At 39.6% G+C, this 23,188-nt stretch overlaps 1 protein-coding gene across 2 annotated transcripts in view; it reads left to right on the forward strand.

Moving 5' to 3' along the window:
- Positions 1–22,920, forward strand: part of ROS1 (ROS proto-oncogene 1, receptor tyrosine kinase) — a 114,170-nt gene extending 91,250 nt beyond the window's left edge. The window contains exons 40-44 of one of the 2 annotated variants that reach the window (XM_044250043.1): positions 4,035–4,132; positions 4,340–4,543; positions 5,479–5,613; positions 13,040–13,203; positions 21,812–22,920. In XM_044250043.1, the coding sequence (XP_044105978.1) occupies positions 4,035–4,132; positions 4,340–4,543; positions 5,479–5,613; positions 13,040–13,203; positions 21,812–22,122 (912 nt within the window). In that variant the 3' untranslated portion in view covers positions 22,123–22,920. Of the gene's footprint in view, positions 1–4,034; positions 4,133–4,339; positions 4,544–5,478; positions 5,614–13,039; positions 13,204–21,811 lie in introns of those variants that run through there. The other variant, XM_044250052.1, reaches the window with a different exon arrangement.
- The last annotated feature ends 268 nt before the right edge of the window (positions 22,921–23,188 follow it).

Below are 23,188 nucleotides of genomic sequence, written 5' to 3' on the forward strand. Positions count from 1 at the left end.
CCTCTGTGATTGGGGTTAAATAGATCAGCTGATCCAGCACCTGACAGGTTTTTTCCTTGGACAGTCTCCTGGAGCCAATACAGGTGCTTGTCTTCTGGGCTTCCTGCAGATCTGTTATCCTTGTTATCCAGATTTACCCTGCTGATTTCCTTGCTGGACCATAGTTTCCTCTATTCCATGACTTTTTTGTTCGGTTGTGGATGAGAGAAATCACAAGAAAGCATGCATGTGAGGCAAAAGTCTTCTTTTTACCCCTCTTTTTGAGAAAAATGTCCTTTTTTTCCCTCACACTTGATAAATAAGTTGGGTGAATTCTAGGCTGAAAACCCCTTCACTTTTGTTTTCTAGCTTGTACAGTTGCCTTTAGGAAGTCTTATGCCATTCTGATTCTTGGACTTGCGATCAATGACCTGCTTTCTGCCCCTCCTCTGGAAAATTTTAGGAACTTCTTATCTGTGGTACTTTTTACCAATCTGGACACTCAGTCTGGAAAATCACCCCTTTTAGTTCTGGGTATTTTTCTATATTATTTTTTGATAATAAATAAAATTCTTTGTTCTATTTCCTTGTTCTCAAAACTCTATTAGCTGGATAATGGGCCGCTTTGTTTTATCCTTTTGTTCTGTTAGCAGTTTTCATCTATTTTCCAACTCTGTATTTGTGCTCTCAATTGTGGGAGCTTTCTGTAATTTTTAAAATAGAATTTAAGATTTTAATTTTTCATGAAATCATTCTTATGTTTTGATTGCTTCTTAAAATAATATATATTTTTTTCATATGGGCAAAATCTTCTCTAATCTTTCCTAGGACACCAACTATAGTTTTTTAAAGTATTAATTTGCTTTCTGTATTGTCCTGATTTCCTTTATCCTCTTTGTTCTGAGATCTGTTTGTAATGTGAGACATTTTCTCAAGCAGTTTGGTGATTTGTGGTTGGTCTTCTTATTTAACAGTGAGTTCTAAGAGGCTGACTGGAACCTGTGTCTGTGGTAGCTTCCTTTTGGTTGTCATGTGGGACCCTGCTTTTTCACTGGGGGTTCCCAAATCCCCTAAGGACAGTATCTGGGTGTCTTCCCTGGCATATCCCACTTTCCCCAGGGAGGAATCTGCTGTTGTCCTGCCTGGGCTATCAGGGCCTAAGCCTCAGTTCAGGTTGGTGAGAGGGGAGAGGGTGAAGGTCCAAGGGCTGAGTATAGGGGCTCCCATTTAATTTTCCTCTCCATTTTCAGCACAGTGTCTGAGTGTGACTGATATCTTTGAACTTGGAGTTGTTCTAATTCCGTGTGTGTGTGTGTGTGTGTGTGTGTGTGTGTGTTTTCTACAGTGGAAAGCCTCCTGCTGTGGTGGGAGGACCTGGGATCTAGTTAGCTCCTAAAATAAACTTCCAAACATTCCTCTTGCTTCCAGGCTTGCCCCTCACCCCTGCATCCAGAGATGTCTGCTACCTCCAACTGCAGAGCCTGTAGAGAGTTTCCTAGTGAAACACAGCCCAATTCTTGCCTCTTCCCCTGCAGACAGCCCAGCTGTCTCTCAGCTCTGCTGAAGGAGCATCCCTCCATCCACTTTGCTTCCCCCAAATGTTTCATGCACTAAACTTATTTTCCTGATGTATTTGTACTTGTAAGATTATAACCATTTTCCTTCTACTGTCATCTTAATAAGGTTTGGGGAGAGAGTGGGACTAAAAATGCACGCACTTAGTCCCATCTTTAACAAGCCCATTTATCTTAAGATTGTGCTCTCTTTGTTTGGGGTCAAGAAGAGGGAGCGAAATGGAAAACATGGGCCAGCTCTTTTCAAATTATTCCTATTTAGTCAGGATTCTGATGGCTCTACTGACTGGTTCTCAAGGGTTCTTCCACGGCCTTTCCTGGGCAGGATAGCTTCTGTGCCTCACTGCCCTTACTCCCACCAGTGGGTAGAATGCTGGTAGGTGCTGAGTGCCAGAACACCACAGGCTCTAAGTCCCCATTATGCTAAGTTCATTTGGAGCCAGCCTTTCCTCCATAGAGAATGCTCAGAGGCAACATTCCAGAACAGCCACACGCATGCTTTCCCTATCTCAGGTCCAAGATGGCAGTGCTGGGTCAAATACACCAGGATTGACTGCATCCAGCCCCATACACCTTGGTCCAGTCTTTCATTCTCAGGACCTCAGTTTCTGCATCTGTAAAATGGGATCTTGAATTGAAAATATTCTCAGGCTCTTCTTTCTTTTTAAGCTCTGATAGCCCAAGATTCTATTAAGACAGAAGAAAGTAAAAAGCAAAACCAAAGCCAACCTATCAAAATAGTATAAATAGCTAGATACAATCAGTTCATAAGTGTTTTTTGCTGCATGTTTATCATACAATAGTAAAGGATGTGGCTCTTGCTTTCAAGGACTTTGCCACACTGTAGAGAGGTAAGTCACATATAAATAACCTATCTAAGACAGAAAGTGGGAGGGCCTATTGGAGTGCAGTAGAGACTATATTGTGGAAGCCAAGAGGAGAACGACGATTTCCATCTCAGAAGAGCTGGGAAGGCTTCATGGAAGAGGTCTTCCATTTGAGACACAATAGAAGTAGGGGAGAGAACAGTCTCTGAAACAACATCTTCCCACATGAGTCATGAAAATCCATGACCAGGATCAGACCCAGGTGGAGGCTCCGTATGTCTGGGGGGTTGGCAAGAGATGACAGGTGACAGCCCAGGGCAAGAGCATCTGGAGTCCAGGAGCCACAACATGAGGTGATGAAGTATCCTAAAAGGTTGTCACAGGGGCTGTCAGGAGCAAGGGATAGTTAGACACCTAGGCAGGCAGGCAGCATTAAAATCTGTGCACAGGGAACGTGATGCTAGCCGTCAGCCTGAAGTTCAGAAGAAAGATTTGATTCTAAGCAAGGAGCATCTTCAGTAGAGTGGGCTTTGCCAAAGGCAGAACAGGATTCCACTCACAGAGGAACTGAGGAACCAGCTGGGATACCAGGCAGGAGCTCAGACCTAGGCCAAGAGGCCCATGTCTGGTGTCTGCTGGATGTGAACCATGTTGCAAGGGGATTGATTCCTGGGAGTAAGATCAGACTGAGAGTGTGGTCAAGTGGGACTATGGTGATGTTGAGTCTGAGAACATGGAAGGTCCTCCTAGTTTGGGGACAAAACATGAGCTTGTTGGGGGAGACAGAGGGAGTAGCACTTAAGAGCGCTCATCTATGAGAAATTGAGGGATTTCAAGTTTGGGAATCATTTGAGTTGCTCAGTGAAGGATGTGGATGGAAATCAAGATTAAGTTTGGAATGTGTGAGATAGGGAAGATAATGGCCTGAGCCAGGGTATTTGCAGAGAAATGGCAAGGGAAAGACAAGATATGAGTGAAACCTTGGGGAAGGAACTTTAAATTTTTTTCTAGATGGTACCAATAAAAACTTCCACTGGATTTTTATGTAGAAATCAGTGCTGCTGGCATAGGTTCAACTATATAGGCATGCTGGCTCTCTGGAGGAGAGGAGTCATCTGTGACCTTGAAATAGAGTGCACTAACCATTTATGTGGGGGCTCATCTGAGGAACAAGGCCATGGCCTGACATTACAGTGTGACACTGGGCCAATAATTAACCTAACTAGTACTGATTAAATTATCATTCTTACATCTTCTGATGGAGCTACTATTTATTATGGGCCTGTTGTATGTATATAATCTCATCTCAGATTCTATATGACCAGTCTTATTATTCCCATTTCACATATGAGAAAGTTGTTTAGTGAATTAAGCAACATGAACAAGTTCACACAACTCATAAGAAGCAGAACTAGGCTTCAAATCTTGGTCTATCTGTACTGACACCCTGAGATCTTTCCAATAAAGATCCTATATTGACTCTGACTACTAAAAAAATCTTACTTACGTATATTTCAGTAGAAAGTAGTAAATCTAGCTCTTTCCTTCCTTGTTTGAATTCTTGTAACCCAAACTAAAAATACCTTTAAAACATCACATGTATGTTTTGTACAAACTGGAAAAGTACTTGTAACTTTTCTTTCATTTCTTACAGTTTCATGGTCCTTTACTCACCTTGGTTGACCTTGTAGATCTGTGTGTAGATATTTCAAAAGGTTGTGTCTACTTGGAGCAGATGCATTTCATTCACAGGTATGGTGATATTCTAGATACAAGGTTCGTAACGGACGTTGAAACAATAATCAACATTTGGGTAGAACATACAAGCTAAACATTTCATGACTTCAAAATAGCAAAAATTTTTGTAAAAAGTCTCTCTTCTCTAAAGACCTGCTAGCGTTCCTTGTCTGAGCTCTGAAACTTTGTTATTGGTATTATTAAATAAAGCTTTTGCCATAGGGATCTGGCAGCTCGGAATTGTCTTGTGTCTGTGAAAGACTACACCAGTCCATCAAGGGTAGTGAAGATTGGGGACTTCGGACTCGCAAGGGACATCTATAAAAATGATTACTATAGAAAGACAGGGGAAGGCCTACTCCCAGTTCGGTGGATGGCTCCAGAAAGTTTGATGGATGGAATCTTCACTACTCAGTCTGACGTATGGTGAGTTTAACAGTACACAGAGGAATTCAGGCAGACCCAGTCAATGTCAGAGCCAGAAGGGAAATGAAAGGCCATCTAAACTTGTGGTACTATTCCTGGGTCTCAGTATTTTCCTCCCTTACCCTTATCAGTTTTGATCCATTATCTTAATCATAAATGTGAAATAGATACATTTACTTCAAGGATTCTATCACTGTCCAAAAGCGTATTGGCTGTGACTAATAGGAATTCATAAATGTGACTCAGTGTCTAAGTATGTGTCCAAATGCCTACTCTTCTGGGATGTGGGATCATTAATTTATAGGTAAGAGTTTAAATCATGGATCTCAAAAACAGTATGACATTGAAGAGGTTTGGGCATCTCTTTATTACAAGAATTGGGCACTCATGTTGGCTCGTGAATCCCAAATTTTGATTAGATCTACTCAATAACTTTTAAGCTGGACTGGCCCCAGTCAAAATTGGTGATGAGAGAAAATTGGACCTCAGTGTTGCCAGTTCACATTCATGCCTTTCCTCTCCATGTTTACTAACGTTCAAACTCATGGGGGAAAAGGTGAAATGCTCTCTTGCTTACCCCTACATTAGTCTGCGCGCCGATAGTATGAAAGCCTCCAGTAATAGAGGTCTGCAGCACAGTTTCAGCTGGGGAGGAGGAACAAAGTGTGTGTGTGTGTGTGTGTGTGTGTGTGTGTGTGTGTGTGTATCCCCTAAAACTTCCTATCACCTTTAAAGTATTGCTAGTAGGCAGTTGCTTTTTCTACTTTTTCTTGACATCAACTTACTTTTAAGTCTCCCATTTGCCTTTTATGGGGCCAATAATGCCAATCATAAAGCAGACCCCAATAGCCCCAGGAATAATTACATTGGACAAACTACTCTAAACATGATGTTTGTAGTAAGTATAATTAAAGTAAACTCTTTAACATCCTTAGGTCTTTTGGAATTCTGATTTGGGAGATTTTAACTCTTGGTCACCAGCCTTATCCAACTCATTCCAACCTTGATGTTTTAAACTATGTGCAAACAGGAGGGAGACTGGAGCCACCAAGAAATTGTCCTGATGATTTGTAAGTTAATGATGCTAATATAAGCACCTAAAGACACAAAACATTTGCCAATGCAGTCTTATGCCTCACTGGCATGGTGTTTTAAAACAAAAACTTGAATTGATATATTTGTGTTGTCTACATAAAATGTAAGTTGACTATAACATTTAATTTACTAAATACACGATGGTGTCTTTTATATATGCATGATAGTTCACTTCAGAAACAAAATTTAGAAGAGTAGAACATATTTATACTCTTGATAGGTGAATTCTGATGAAGAAATACACACATATTCATCTTATTTTGGAAGATCTAATTTGGCTAATATCTTGATTTGCATATTAGGAGATTCTATTAAATAGGAATATATTGTTTAAACGTTAGATTGCCTCTGTTGATACAGCTGATACTGGGACATAGTACTATTAAAAATTACACGGGTTGCGATCTATTTATGAACTTAACACAAAGTGACTAAGAATTAGTGACTCTATTAAACCAAACCTGGTAACTATTGAAGTCTAATAAATTCATGATTCTCAAAAGAGTAAGTGATTTTGATCTAACTGTAAAGAAAAATAAGCCCAGTTATTTTGCTGAGTAAAATCTACCTCCTTGTGAAAAACTTCAGCAAATATAACAAGTCTTGAAAGTTTTCCTAAGGGATGTTTGACCCAAAAAGTTTCGAAAGGAACAAATACTGAACAAGTATAGAGGCTTCTGTTATGTGTACAATACCAAGCCATATAGTGTATGGAAAACATGGGTGTTCAACCCAGAAGCCCAGCTCTTCAGCATCTCAGAATGTGTTTTGAAAGAAAAGAAATGCACCCGGAACAGTTGGATAACAAGCCCACATGTAATAAAGTGCTAAACTGTGTGGTACAGACAAGTGCAAAAGGAATTAGCAGTATGCGGATACGCACGAGGTTGTACTGCCTTGACCATGCTGTGTTATTTTAGAGGATTATTCTGACCAGAGCCAAAGGATGATTAAGAACTGGGCATCTTGGTTGGATGTTCTACCGGTGAACATTTCTGTATTATTTAAATCTTGCAGCTAGAAGACAAAAAAGGAAAAAAACATTTGAATCACTGCTTGTTTCTGATTGAGTTTTTACAGACTCTGGGACATTTATAGGGAGATCAGATGTACACATACCCAATCACGTTTGGTGAGCATGCTTAAAAAGGATTCATAGTCCTTTTGGGAGAGATGGAAAAATTCTGGAAATGGGAAGTCAGAAATTATACAGAATTTGAAAACCTTTGGTCTAAGGTTTGAGGAAAAACCCCAGCATACCTAAGCATGAAATGTGTTTTTATTGGCTAGCAAACTAATCACTTCTTTGTATCTCTTATGTATCTATCAAATGATCAGAAGAAATTTTCCTCCGAGTTTCAATGGTACCAAATTTTTGTTATCCTGTTAGCATTTTATCTGGCCTCTTCACCCCCCGCCCCAGGGAGTACCATATACCTCATGGCAAGTACACAGTTTTTTGTTTTTTTTTGGATAGACACTTTAGGAATCAATCACTGAATTAGACATTTTGATGAATGTGTTCATCTATTTTGGAGAGGATAACTGGGAGGTTGTGGAGCAGAAGAATATAGGTATGTTGAACTTTGCTCTACCAAGGTGTAGCCAAATATGCAACTGGAAAGAGAAGGAACAAGCATTGCTAGAAAAGTAGTAGAAAAATATTTCTGTTTATAGGCAGAAAGAGATGCTCTATGTAACATTTGTATTCTATATTTATATAACATAAATTTCTATAACTTCTATAACTATATAACTTCATATTCTATATAGCTTTATGTTGAATAATTCATTGGTTGAATACATTATTGCCCTAATTTTATAAAATTATAGTTCACTTAAAGCTCACATTTTCCACTGGTGGCTTTGAAGTTGATGTGAACATGTCATTAAAAAGTAAGCCGTGTTCCGTCCCCCCCGAGCGTTGCACCCTGTCAGAGCCCCCGGAAAGGTTAAGGATCCATTGCCATCCAGGAAAACACGTGTGCTAGGAAATGGAGCTCTCAGTCATGCCATTCAATCTGGCCACGGCCTTAAGTTGTCATGATAAAGATTAACTACTCTCCTTAGAGTACAGAGGGAACTGATTTTTATTTGAAGCAGTTCTCAGAGATCACAGGCCCAGCTTAGAGGGTTGAAAGTCTGCACTGAGCCTCATAGCACCTTCTATTCACTGCCTAAATGCTCAGCACCTGGGTGCACTCTGGGTCAGGTGAGCACAGAGACGGCTATGCTGTGCTCAACTATTAATGGAATGCAGGAGTTCAGAGCATTCCTGCCCTTCTTTCCATAGCCTGGGATGTACGCTGGAAAGCCGGGTCCTCAGTATTCTCTTCACCTCTCGTTTTGCACAACATCCATGCCACTCTTGAGAAGAAATAGGATCAAAGGGCAATCTACTTCAAGTGAGAGCTCTTTGGGGCTCTCTGACAGAGGTATCACAGTGGTAACGAAAACTACTGGAGAGAATCTCGAATGTACGAGGCGACAATGGGAGGGTATGAAAGTTCACCATCTTTTCTTCACCTCTTTAAAAATATGTACACCTAGATGCTAATTGTCTCTTTGGGATTGGTTGTAACAAGTAAGGGAGTTCTGGAAAATCTGTATTTTATGTGCTTTGTTTTAATACCTATAGAAACTCATCCCCTTCATACTGAATGATGCTGTGAAATTTTCATCTGTTAAATTTCAATTGCTTTATGAGTTCAAGGGCTATAATATTCACAGAGACCAATAATGAACATGGCTAATGAGTCTCATGCTATCTTAAAAAAACACTGAGGCAAAGAAGAGTAAAGGGTTGGCATGGTAAATGGAGGAATTTGAACCTGAACACTTAGCCAAGTGAAATATTTCAAGTATGAGTGAGTATTTTATAGAGCTAGAAAAACCAGCCTAGGGAAATTTTAAAAAAGTGAATGACCTGTAAGTTTATTTAGAGTACTGTGTTCAAATAGTTGTAACTCTAATGTAGTATAAGCATGATATTGAATTGTGACAAGCGCAGGATTGTAAGGGAGGACCCGATGCCAAAGATATAGTTGTTATTATTAATTTATCTGAAAGCTATGAGAAATGCATGTTTCAGGAATTGTTAAACTAATAAATGCCTCTTCATTCCATTGCCACCTCAATGCTGTTTAAGGGTGAAAGTTACACTCCCCATTTTTAAATGACTGTTGCTTTCTAGAGCTCCTTTTTCTTAATCTAGGGCAATTCCCTGCTCATTTGCTCCTGAATGGTAGGAGAGAAAAATTTGATTTACTATCAGGTCATGTATTTTTGCCATCTGAAATTAAGAATAATGATTGAACTCAATGTAACTGAAAGGCCCTTAGACAAAAGACAATAGGAATGTCTGTTGAAATAAGTTACATGGATGAAACAAGAGGCTGGAATTTTGGAGGGTCATGCGAGTGAGTGAGAAACAGACTAAGTGGCAACTATAAGAATGGCTTCTTCCTCCTTCCACCCTCCTTCCTTTTCCCCTTCTTCCTTCTCGCTCTTTTCTTTTCTCTCCTTCTGAATAATCTCTGTTAAGTATCTTGAGATGTTTATAGAAATGAAACAGGTTAGTGGGGCCTGGGTGGCTCAGTCTGTTAAGCGGCTGCCTTCAGCTCAGATCATAGTTCCCGAGTCCTGAGATCCAGCCCTGCCTTGGTCTCCTTGCTCAGTGGGGAACCTGCTTCTCCTACTTCCTCTCCCTTTGCCTGTTCTTCCCCCTGGGTGTACTCACTCTCTCTCTTAAATAAATAAATAAATAAATAAAATCTTTAAAAAAGTAATGAAGTAGGTTGTAAACAAATTTTAAAAACCTTCATAATTAGCATACAGCAAGTGTTGAGAGATTCTATTTACTTTTTGGCAATATCTTTGAATTGCAACTGTATTTTCAGAAGGGATATGATTTCTGTGTGAAGTATACTTTCTCCTCGCATCTCTTAGGACAATCCTTAGGTGAATCACCAAGATTCTGCTTTAACTATTGGTTTAAATTTCATGATCAAATATAAATTATGATATTTTATTTCAGAGTCTAGTCATCCTTCATTCAATTCTTTGTGTCACCCCTGTTTTTAAATGAGAGGTACAAAGAAATATGTAAAAGATAGGTTCACAGCCTTGAGTCTCATTTTTAAGAAATAGAGCCAAGTTGGGCACTCTATATCAAGAATGTAAATTCCTGGGACGCCTGGGTGGCTCAGTGGGTTAAAGCCTCTGTCTTCGGCTCAGGTCATGATCTCAGGGTCCTGGGATCGAGCCCTGCATCGGGCTCTCTGCTCAACCGGGAGCCTGCTTCCACCTCTCTCTCTCTCTGCCTGCCTCTCTGCCTATTTGTGATTTTTGCCTGTCAAATAAAGAAATAAAATCTTTTTAAAAAATTTTAAAAAAAGAATGTAAATTCCTTGTAATGTATCTGAGGTCAGATGAATACTGGAAACTAGACCAATATTAGGTTTCCCCATAATACTCTGATACTGAGTACCAACTCTGACCTGAAGTGCTTGCCAAGAAATGAAGCAGATGGAAATGGACTTTTCATTCCATACTCTAATGGAATGGAGGTTTTCTGTTATAATTTCTAACATAGATACTAGCTATTCCAAATACAATACTTATACGTATTTCTTGGTCATTGTCCCCCAGGGATTGAATATATATATACCCTACCACTGCTGCCATTACCTTAGTCCTTCACCTTGTCTTCTTTAATAACTTCTTTGCTTCTAACTTGCCCTTCTATGGTCCATTCATTCTCCACATATATCAGCTGGAGCAATTCTGTAAAAATGTGAAGATCATGCCTTCTTAAAAACATTCAACAGCTTTGAATCATAGTGCCATAAAATCCAACTCCTAGCCTGGCCAATGAGACCTGCGTGATCTTACCTTCCTCTTCTGATCTCCTCTCTTACATTCTCCCCCTCAAGGATGGCTCTTTGACCATACTGGCTTTTTTTCAGTTTCTAAAATGAGACAGCTCTTTCCAAATTTAGGAATTTATCTGTGCTTTCCCCTCTTCTAGTACGTTCCCTGCATCCTATTCCCACCTGGTTCCCATGTATAACATCTTATTTTCCTACAAAGTTCCTTGGCTTAAATGTCACTACTTCAGAGTACACTTCTGAAAGCAACATACTGAGAATATTCCATTTCTATTAGAGCTCACATTGGTTTTCTTTAGTACTTTTTTTTAAAGAACTTGTAATTTGTAACTGCATATTAATCTCTTGATATGGTAACACTAATATTTTTAAAGATTGACTTATTTATTTTTAGAAAGAGTGAGGATCAGTGAGCCAGGGATGGAGAAGAAGAAGGGGCAAGGCAAAGGGAAAGAGAGTCTCCTGCAGACTCCACAGGGGGCACAAAGCCCAAATGGAACTCCATCTCATGACCCTGAGATCATGACCTAAGCCAAAACCAAGAAACGGATGCTTAAAAGAAGTCACCACCCGTAGTACCAATATTTTTAAATACTTCCCAACTTATGCTTCTTCATCAGTTTTCTCTCCCTGTCCCCAATCTGCCCTCTAGCTCCAGGAAGTAAAAAAAACAAAAACAAAAGAAAACAAAATAAAATAAAAAAACCCCCCAAAACAAACAACCAACAGATACTTTGACCTTTTTAATAAATCAGTAGACTCAAAAGCCAGATTTGGAAGAGGGAGAGGTTATCTAGAATCCTTTAGCTCCTTGTTAGCATGTTAAGTGCCAGGTTTGAGTAATTAAAACCTATAATTCTGTGTAGGGATAATCTAATTAAAAAGAGGGAGCAAAAAAAAAAAAAAGGGAGCAGTAGAAACCCCATTCCTTCTAAGCCCTGGGGAAGTGTAGGAAGAAGAGACCTTGACAGATAGAGGTAGGAGGGTGATGATGTTGCATATCTGGGTTCTGAAAAACCTCCTGTAGGCTTCAGTTAGGCCAAGTGTGGGCAACTGCCCACCTCTCCCAATTTGGGAGGATGGCAAGTTGATCCTTGAGCAGGGGACCCCTCCCCCATATTGACATGGAGACCCAGCATCAGGAATAAGGTAGAAGGGCATGTCCAGACAGAGAATGTCAAGCTTGTACTCACAAGCTTACTTTGCTTCCCACGCAGTGTGAACATTTTGCTGAAAGCTAGATATTTGACCAAGGAACATCTTGTAGCCACACAACAGAAACAGGAAGGGATCCCCCTGGGCCTTGTGGGCATATACAGGATGTGATGCAGCCTCAGAGAAGGTTATGACTAGAGAAAGGAAAGGGAGGAGCACTTTAGTGGGACCTGGGGGCAAAGGAAAGGTAAAGAAACCATGGGCTGCTTGCCGGCGGAATGGACCAGATCAGTCACTCCTCACTGAGTTCCTCATCATCCTACTCTGATATTAGCAAAGATCTGGAGGGCACAGTGGGGTCCAAAGTGTTCTTTGCTGTATCATTATAAGTTCCATAAGACTTTCACCCAAAAGATATGCATCCACCATTTTGTAGAAGAGAACAGAGAGATTAGGAATAACCTACAAACAGAGACTGAGTTATTAAGCAGAAAAGACTGAGCATTACTTAAAAAGATAATTTAAAATATTGAATTGTACCAGGTTTTAAGCTGTATTGTACTTAACGAATTAATTTTTTTTTCTTTTGGGTGGGGGCTCTAAGAAAGACCTAATTAGTATCAGACAGTATAAAAGAGCTATATTTTTTCCTGTTCATAGAAATGTTAGTAGGGTACATTTTTGTCACCTTCTTACATTTACTATATATATATCTCCCTGTGAGGACAGGAGCCGCCCTGTCACATTGTGAGCTGTTGATATACTGCTGGTATATATTAAGTGTCCAATAAATCTTTGCTGAATGGATGAACACAGTTAAGAGTGCTACACAGACATTTCTTAGACAACTGCTAAGGAAAAAATAATGTTTAACAAGCCAGCTATTACTGTCTGAGGAAACTGAGTCTCTTACTTCATCTGACAGTATAATGACAGTATAATGATACTCTGGGTTCTGACACTTAAGATCTATGTGGCTTGGAGTAATGTTAGATTTTGCTTGACATGTATGAATGTAAAGTCTTTCCAGTTTTCAGTAATTTTTATAGCTATTAGTTCCCTTATGTGTTGAGTAATAATTTTCCAAGCATTCTATTTATTTATTTATTTGGATTAATAACTGTTATAAATAATAGCTTTTCCAAAGTAATAGCTTTTCAAAAGAAAGGTGTAATGTAACAAAGTAAGTCATATTGTAAGGCACTATTAAACTAGAAACGAAAGATTTTGTTCTGTTTTATTTATATTAATTATGGAAAACTGGAGATAAGTCAAATGTGTTGCCTTCTAAAATGACCTTCCATGGACTATCAGTCCTGGTTGCCTAATGATCTCCAATCACCATTTATGTATCCAGGTGGAATTTGTTGACCCAGTGCTGGGCTCAAGAACCTGACCAAAGACCTGCTTTCCACAAAATCCAAGACCAGCTTCAGTTATTCAGAAATGTTTCGTTAAGTGGTATTTCTCAATACAGAGAAGAAGCAGACCACAGTGGAGTCATAAATGAAGGCTTTGAAGGTAAGTTTGATTCTTTTTCAGAATTTTCTGGTTTTTCTCTCCAGTGTGAATTGAAGAGGTTAAAAATGGGATATACATAGAAGACATTTTATGGTAAATCAGAAGAATAATATATTGGCACCATTTTCATAATAATGAAGTGCTTGTTGTCCTCTTTGGAAATTATTTTGAGTTATACACTAAATTAAAAAAGATTTATCATCTGAGGTAGTAAGGAGGAGAATTAACATGTTAGACTGTTTTTGTGAGATCTGTTCTCCTTTCCCCCCACCCCTCATACTAGTTTCAACCTCAAGTGCAGAGCTGAGTTAATTATAGACGGTTAGTTGGTGGTACATTATGATCACTGGTCTCTGCGGGGCTTCTCCTTTGTTTGTTTGTTTAGTCCCTTTATCTCCATGTTCTTCTCCTGTTCTATTTCCTTGCTCCTCTGGCCGGGCAACCATTCTAATGCCTTTAATGTATATCTTTTTATCTGTATGTTTTGCTGCAAAATGTGTATCATTTTGGACACACAGATGCTGCTGCATTTGTGAAGCTTCTTTTCTTTCTCACTGAGCACTGTTTTTAAGAGCCATCTGTGTTGCAATGTATATATCTAATCACATGTCTTACAGCTGAGTAATTTTGCCATGATTTTTGGAGTGGCTCTCGCCTTGTTAAGGTCTAGTCTGAGACCACAACTTCAGTAATTTGGTAAATAAGGCAATAATCTTCTAGAAGCTTTCTACTATGACGGGCAGACTAATGGTTTTGAGTTCAATGAAAAGTACAAAATGAAATTAAAACCAAGTAGTCACTTAATTCATTTCCAAAGTCAGATTTATAATACATTGGCCTACTTGGCTGTAGAAAAATGAATTCTAAAATGATCCAGGTCTAGCTGCTCTAGCACTCCGTCTGGCTATTATAAGTTCCCAGGGTCCTTTGTGAATACAGACGCTTTTGCTTAGAAGGGAAGCTGGCAAGATAGACCACAAGTCAGAGTCTCTCCGACGTCAGTGACTGATGGTGAGGCTGCCGGCCGTCGCGGAGTGCAGAGTGAGACCTTTGCCTGGAGCAATGCTCTTGACTAACAGCGGGGAAGAGCACACAGCACAGGATGAACACCTGTTTGTCTTGCAAGCTGTATATCTGAATATGAATTGGGGGTAACTTCGACTCCATGACATGCATGGAAATAACATGGATCATTTGGCTTCTTGAAAGAGCAGTAAGTGACAGACTGGAGAGGGCTGTACTTGTCTTGAGCAGGCCTCGGGGCCCTCATCAGATAAGCCTTGGTAATTGTCCCACACTGGCTCCACCTGCCTGCCCGTTGCAGAACTTCCGAGTGCCGAGTGCCAGGCTGAGCCCTGAGGAGTGCTAACTGGGGCAGCGGCCCCATCATTTTGGAGGGTTCTGTGCATATCCGTGCCTGTGTGAAGATCACACAGGATAAGGAAAAGCAGACCAGAAACCATTCTAGATACTATTGAGTCCTTCTCATTTTCTAAGTATTTACTTAATGTATTTCTCTAAATGGAATTTTGATAAAAGTTTTAAACAATTATTTCAACATTTATTGATTAGTCACAAGGCATAGTGTGAAGCACCTAAATTAAAAGTGTTCTATTAGGCTGTTTTAAGAAAAAAAAAAAAAAAGGAGGCAAGAGTATTTCTTTCCTTTGAGCAATTTGAGTCAGTTTCTTTAATTTTGTATATAAAATTTAATTGTGAGCACTGCTTTTATTGGCTGTCCTTGTCACAGGACTGCATCTCTGTCCCTGTTATTCTGTTGAAATCACTTGAATCTGTTCCTCTTGGCCTGGTTCTTATTTGTGATGACCTCACATAGGGAAACTTGAGAGAAACCACAATCCAGGGTTGTTTACCAATACGTAAAAGGAAATCTTTTGTTCCTAAAATAGATAAATGGCAGTAACTGGGTAGAGCCCATGGTGTAGACACGTGAATGGCAAGCAGAGTGTAGCTTTGCTTGCCTGGTGTTGAAAGCATGTTTTCCTTACTAAATCACTGCTCCTACCTCTGTAAGCAGCACTTAATAACTGAGAAGACCCTGATTCAAATTTGTGACTGTCCCTTTTGTAGACCTTATAAAATTAAGCTCAATTATTATCTTTTTTAAAGCCTTTAAAAAGAGTTTCTATGTTATTTGACATCAGTCATAAAAATGACTCCTGATTTCTTTCCAGTTTTCTTTCAAACTTTCTCAGTAATTAATCTCAGTAACTGCTCTTGTTATGTTATTTTATAACAGTATCTACATTTTAAAGATCTTTTTTATGTTTATGTTTATGGTTAAAAACATATAAGATTATCTAAACAGAATAAAAGGCGAAAGTCTCCTACTTCCTCTCTGTCCTTACTCTCCAGTGCTAGCCATAGTTAGCAACTTGGTTATATGCTTTTAGATATTTAATATGCATTTACAACCATTTACAAAAATATTCATTTATGTATTTTGTATACATATTGGCTGGATTCAGAGATAGAGTTGATGTAATCTAGAGGACCGAGTGGGAAGTAGATTCTCTGCTCAGTTCTATGCTATCTTTTTTCTGATAAGTGAGCTGATGTGTAAGGGTTTGGGGAGCAGATGATTTTATGCTTCATCTTCTTCAGGGAGTAGGAAGCATTTTTACTTGCCATGTACTGTGGAAGTCCAGAGGAAGGATGCCAAATCCATATCATTTGTCAGAGAGTCAATAAAAGCCACTGGGGAGAGGTAACTTCTAAGCTCAGTTTTGCAGGGAGGTGAGAAAAACAATATTTCAGGACAGAGGCACAGTATGTAGAAAGGCAGGATATAATAAAGAATGGGGTGTATATGGACCCGCATGTAGTTTATCACACGTGAGGGTAGGAGATGGCAAGGCAGGGAATTGGATGGAGAGTAGTCATACAGAAAAATTCAGGTTAAAAAAATGAAAATTGATGAAAGTTGAATTAATGAATGGTAACAGGTATAGAGAGGAAGGAATGAAGCCCAGAGGTAGGTGTAGGATTTGATATCTAACTGAGTGACAGAGAGAGGAGACAATATTGAATCTTAGTGATTTGTGAAACTAGGTGAAAGTGTTGCTCTTCCCAGAGATGGGGGGCATGGGAGGAAGGATAGCTTCGCACAGGTTTGATTTGAGCAGGCTGTGGGCGAAGTGGAGAAGCCTAATATTCAGATGGAAGGTCTGTCCTCTAAATATAGGGAGTTGAAGTCAAGGGTGTAGATGAGGTCAGTCAATCAGAGTGTACAGAATAAAAAGAGTGGATGGTGGCTGGGACCTAGAGAACAGTCAAGATGCTAGGAACTGGCAAAGAAAGATGGTGGCACAGAGAGGAGAAGCCAGAAAGGGACAGGGAGGTCCTAAGAGAGTATTGTCAAATCCAAAGGAGAGAGGCTTGTGAAGGAAGGAGTGGTCAAATGCTGCAGAGGTAAAGAGCTCCAGGGGATGCAAGGATCTTACAGTTGACGCGTATTGCGTTTTAAAATGTCTCTTTGCTCATGGAGTCCTTTACTTCTAATGTGTTCAGACACTTTATAAAAATCATAGAGGCTGTCATAAGGAGTTTAAGAGGGCCTGAGAGTTGACCTTTACCATAGCCCCGACCAGAAGTCTCTATGAACCCTTAAGAAAACTTTTTACTACGTTGCATTACCTAGTTCATCTGTGAGGCTGAGATAAGTAACAAACAAATGCTCACATTAAATATAGAGAATAAAATCCTTTAAAAAAAAGATTTTATTTATTTGACAGACAGAGATCATGAGTAGGCAGACAGGCAGGCAGAGAGAGAGAGGACTGGAAGCAGGCTCCCTGCTGAGCAGAGAGCCCGATTCAGGGCTCGATCCCAGGACCCTGGGATCATGACCTGAGCCAAAGGCAGAGGCTTTAACCCACTGGGCCACCCAGTCTTGCTGAGAACAAAACCCTTTTTGTGAATGGCTTTTATTTATTTTTCTTTTCTTTTTAAAATTAAAATTCAATTAGCCAACAAATAGTACATCATTGGTTTCAGATACCCAGTGCTCATCACATCACATGCCCTCCTTAATGCCCATCACCAGTTACCCCATTCCTCCACTCACCTCCCCTCCAGCAACCCCCAGCTTGTGTCCCATAGTAGGGTCTCTCATGGTTTGTCTTCCTCTCTGATGGCTTCCTATTCAGTTTTCCCTCCCTTCGCCTATGATTCTCTGCACTATTTACATTCCACATATGAGTGAAACCATATGATAAATGTCTCTTTCTGATTGACTTATTTCACTCAACATAATACTCTCCAGTCCAGCTAATCTTATTGTAGCCCCTTTTTATTTGCCATTCACTGTGCTATGTGGATTAACTCATTAAATACTGGCCATAGCCCTATGACACGGGTATTTTTATATCACCATTTTACAGATGAGAAGACTGAGATTTAGCAATTTGCCAGTGGCCATACTGCTGAGGCAGGGATGCAGTCTGGCCTCTGTCCTAGTATGCCTGGAGCATGGCTTCTGCTCTCAGCCTTCACAGAAACATGGCTGTTGTAAGGAAAATACCCACACACTTTCCCCAATTTGTTGTTAATAGTGTGCTGTACAGCTAGGGATAGTGAAAGAACTTATTACTTCTGGCTTGCTGGAAAAGATACCCTGACCTGTCCTGGTCATTTAGGTGCCAAGTTTTTGGCAGACTGGATTAAAATTCTAAATAATAGTCAAAAAATAGTGAAGCAGACAAACATGCAGAATAAGATGCAGAAAGTTTAACAGAGAATATAATCAAACTCTGATAATTTAGAGAGTAACAAGCAATTCTGGGCCATGACAGAAATTCAATTTTAGTAAAGGAGAAATTCTCATTCTGTTATTTATAGTGAATGTAAATCCTGAAGGTAAGGAATGGAAAGAGATAGGGAAGTCACTAAAAAACTTGATTGTTGAGATGTGACTGGACAAAAAGGGCAGAGAGAAGAAACAGACTGGCAGGCAGAATTGGCATATTTGCAAAGGATAGAAATTATAAAACAGTCTCTTCAAGGGAAACCTAAACTTAATTACTTTTTTTAATAAGTGAGAATGTGTTTAATAATAGTTTACTGCTCTGCAGGCTGGTGGGTGTATTTAGCAAAGCAGTGAGATGTCTGTCTTGACTGTTATTACTGGAGATACATAAGAAGGTAAAAAAGTCATTGGAAAGACTTTTTTTGAAAGAAAAAAAAAACAGGAGATGGTGGGCATTAGGATTACAGGGAGCAATAATACCATGCTTATCTTATGGTCCTACTGACCTAATGGGGTAGAGAGGGGATAGAGAGAGATTAGTAACATATCTGGGCATCTAGTAAAAATATCCCAGTGACTTCATCCCAACATTTTTGTAAACATCACCTCATCAGTCCCAGAGAGTTCTACAGGAAACAAATCTAAATGCTCCTCTGCTGTTCTAAACATAGCCAGTCAGCCGGCATATGTCTCGTCTGTAAATACCCTGTCTTGCTTGGAAGTCTTTATTTTAATATTTCCCTCTTAAAGAAAGGGTTGCTGAGCACATGGTAGCTTTGTTCAGGATCTCTGCCTTAAGATCTGACCTGCAGGCTTTCTTGTCAGTTTTAAACAAAAATAAACAAACAAAATACCCTCCTTCCCACTGTCTCTTTTAAGTTCTTTATGCAATAAGGAGATGTACTAATTGCTGAAATCTTGCCAGGGTCAAGTTACTAAATATTGCTCTAAGTACTCTAAACCAATGAAGTAGGTAGCTAATGATTTTCCTTTGCCGTATGGTGCCAGAGTTAATAAAAAGAATTTATCTGCCTTGTGTAAAAGGTTTTTTCCAAAAAACTCAACAAGAAGAAAAAAATTAAATTCACATATGGGTAGAACTTTTCCAAGTATGTTATTTAATGATTAAAGGTATGAGAGTGAAGCTGCTGATAATAAGTGTAGCCACACCTTTATTGTAGATTTAAGTTTTGACATTTTCTCAACTTTCCTTTAGCCTAATTTCTTTAAGCCTTTTCAGGAACATCCTAATTTCCTCAATAATCTGGGTCCCTGGACTATTTCAAGTCAAATATCTTATTTCTTCCTATCACCTTTTTTTTTTAAAAGATTATTTATTTATTTATTTGACAGAGATCACAAGTAGGCAGAGAGGCAGGCAGAGAGAGAGAGAGGAGGAAGCAGGCTCCTGGCTGAGCAGAGAGCCCGATGTGGGACTCGATCCCAGGACCCTGAGATCATGACCTGAGTCGAAGGCAGCGGCCCAACCCACTGAGCCACCCAGGCGCCCCTTCCTATCACCTTTTGATATTGTTGATTGCTGTCATCATATACAGAAAACTGTTCTTATGCGTGTTTCAATGGCTCTTAGTCCATGTTGACTATAATCTTAACAGTAGGACACTTCCAAAGATATTCAGCACTTCAGCATTAACTAAGGTTGGCATCTGATTTCTATGGGCTACATATTTTATAACACTACGTGGCTATCCATGTGGTTTGCAGTGGACTTTCATGATGTTAGAATGACAAAGAGGAACACGAAATGATGGCCAAGAGGCTGAGTCTGTCGCTCCACCATCTTGTCCTTCCACAGTGTGGGAAGGTCAGCAAACAAATGTGCACCTTGTAAGACAGAGCAAGGCCAGGGGTTCACAGGCTCTTACAATAAAATAAGCTTTGAAGTTCAGGCATATCATTAAATTCCACTGACAAAAAATAGTTTCAGTGGTGTATCCCTCTGTCCTTTGAAATTGTTTCTTTTCCCCATATTTCCATTTAAGTTTGTTCCAAAGAAACCCAACCTGGGTGTACATCAGGACTAAGGGCAGAAGGTTGGCAGCACAGCCAACCTCACCTTTCTTAGTGACACACATTTGGTTGCTTCCTGTTGGAAGAATGATGGAGACAACGGAAGGGCTGCCCTGTGTTGACTGAAATTTTTCTGATTTGTGAAATAATCATTTTGAAAGAGCAGTAATTCCCAAGTAAACCACTAAGCAGTAATATTTCTAATCATAAATTTTTCATCCAGGTAATAACACTCAGCAATTGGAAAACAGTGATCACCAAGGAAAAAATCCCCATAATATACATTTATGTATTTTTGCTTATCTTGTGCATTTGTCCCTTTTGATTACCTAGAATTTTGTGAAAGTTTTCAGAAGCTCTGCTATTAGGTTTCAGCAAGAATTTTTCTACTTTTCTACATAAAAAGGTCAGTCTTTAAATAGAGAAAGACAAAATAATGTGAGCTCAATTGTGAAGAAGGCTGGTTACCCTCTGGCTGCCCATTTTTCTGCTGTTACTCTGGCCCCAAGCATGAGTGTCCAGAGTCTATGCCTTTCAAGGACTTCTTTAGGGCACACTGCCCACCTACTTGGCTCCTCACAGAGCACAGCAGCTCTGCCTTCCCATTGGGGAGGGTGAATATGGGGACATGGTCTAGGTTTAATTATAGCTATGTGACCTTGGGCAAATTACTTAACCCCCCTGTGCCTCAGCTTCCCCAAACGTTAAATGGGGATAATACTAGCATCTACTTAATAGAGGAATGAGTTAATGTATGTATATAGGTTAGAACAGTACCTGGCACATAGTACATTCTCCATGTTAACAACACTAATAACCACTGTTACTATATTTCATGTCATTTTCATTCTCCCTCAACTCAATTTTGTCATCAAAACTTGCCAGGCCTATCCATTCCCTATTGGCCTTATGAGGTCATAAGCATGCCAGTTTAGTTATTTGCTAAGTAGTACTAATGCGACGTGACCCAGGGAGATAGACAGCTGAGGGGGACCAGCCACACCAGTTCACACTCAGTGTGCTCCTGCCTTGGGGTCCTTGTTCTCACTGTTCTCTTTTCCCTGAATGTTTTTCCTCAGATATCCATGTGTTGAATTTTCTCACTTAGCTCAGGTCTCTACGTGCAATTTGCCTCATTAGAAAGGACTTTGCTGACATTTCCTGTGAAGTAGCAACCTCCTTCCACCCGCACCATTATTTTCTTGCCCCCCCTTTGCTGCCACTTATTGCCACGCTACACACACTTAGTTGGCTGCTAGTTTATTGTCTGTCTCCACTCATTAGAATGTAAACTCCAAAGAGGAACAACTTTTCTTTGTTCATTGTTGTCTCATCAATACTTGGAACCCAGCTGGGGTGTGTTAAGCTCCAAGGAATATCTTAATAGAAGATTAAATGAATCAAAAAGGATATATCTTTCAAGGTGGATGTTTTAGCTGGTGGGACTAAAAGGTAAGCACTTTAGACAAAAGGGGCCATTGTAAACCACTTAATTCCTATCCTTAAGGCTGTGACCTGTTCAGTTATGGCAGAAATAATTGTCTCTGCTCTCGCCCACATTTTACATATTCCTTTATTACATACAGCACACATTGTCTTCCATAGTAGTGTTTTTCTTCCCTACTAGACTACAGTAGCCTCAAAGACAAGGAGTATATCTTGTTTATCTTTGTATTCCCTAGTGGTCCTCATAAATGTTTGCTGGACTACTGTATATGGTTGGTGGTGTTATAATTCTTATATAGCCTGTATAGTAGAGATACAGAAAGTCAAATAGATACCAGTGTAACTTTTATATTTTTTTCACAGATGAAGATGCCAGTGCGATCTGTTTGAATTCAGGTGATGTGATGTCGATAGCCTTAATGGAAACCAAGAACCAAGAAGGGTTAAACTATATGGTACTTGCTACAGGATGTAGCCAAGGAGAAGAAAATTCTGAGGGTCCTCTAGGCTCTGAGGAATCTGAATCTTGTGGTCTGAGGAAAGAAGAGAAGGAACCACATGCGGACAAAGCTCTCTGCCAAGAAAAACAAGTGGCTTACTGCCCTCCTGGCAAGGCTGAAGGCCTGAACTATGCTCGTCTCACTCACAGTGGCTCTAGAGCTGGGTCTGATTAATAGCTCTGTTTGGGAAATGCAGAGTTGAGATAAACTCTCCCATTAAGCAGTTACTGAAAGAAAAGTCTAGTAGGATGATAGACGTGATGGTAGTCTATGATCCAAATTAACACTGGAAAGTTCCGGAATTCCTGAATTCTTGGTTTGAAGAGCCATTTGAATTCAGTTGTGACAATCCCCATAACAACTGCTTAACCTTCAGCAGAATTCCCAAGTAAACCTCTAAACGTTTGGAAAGCTTAGGAAGATCCGACTCTGGAAGGGAAAGTGCCCCACCCCCACCCAGGCTCCTTAGTCCATTGCCCACCCTTCAGTCTGGGCTGTGCCAGAAGCATCTTGGTTAGATGGTGAGAGACAAAATAGCTATGTACAGAAGGAACCAGCACTTAGGACATGGAAATCATTTGGAATGCTATTACTGCAATAAAATACTGTCTTTAATGATGATCCTAAAGTATTTTGTATTTTGGAAGCTTGGAAGAGCAGCTTCAATCGTACTGAAAATAGGACCATGAAGAGAGCTCTAAGTCCTAAAGTTTAGCATTCCACAAACTTTGGGTTATGGAAAAATCGCTCTGTGACTTGTGTGCTGCAATGGAAATTAGCTAATATAAAGGTCATTTTCATTTCCCTTATCTGTCTTATACATGAAATACTTAAGATTACATTTAGTATCAATTCTCCTTAAAACTAAATATAGAAGATTATATGATGCTAATTTAAGCTTTCTGATGTTTAGCACCTACATGAAATAATAGATATCTAAATGGGATCTATTAAAAATTTTCTTTGAAGAAACCCTCTGATATAAAGCCAATGATGTTTTTGTAGTCACTCATTTAAACCTGATTGCCTCAGTTGCTGTAAGAGCAATGCTAATGAAAGCATTCTGTATGTTATCAGTTGCAGTAGACAGGATGTTTGCTAGGTATAGAAAATACCTTGATTATACAGTTATCTAAAAACTACTCCTGGAAGAGGATCACGTATCCATTGGTACCGGGGATAATTTGGTTCATTTTTTAACTTGCTTATTACCTGAAAGGTTGCATTGATGGTTGGCTGC

The sequence above is a fragment of the Neovison vison genome, chromosome 1 (assembly GCF_020171115.1).
Source record: "Neovison vison isolate M4711 chromosome 1, ASM_NN_V1, whole genome shotgun sequence".
Taxonomy (NCBI): Eukaryota; Metazoa; Chordata; class Mammalia; order Carnivora; family Mustelidae; genus Neogale; species Neogale vison.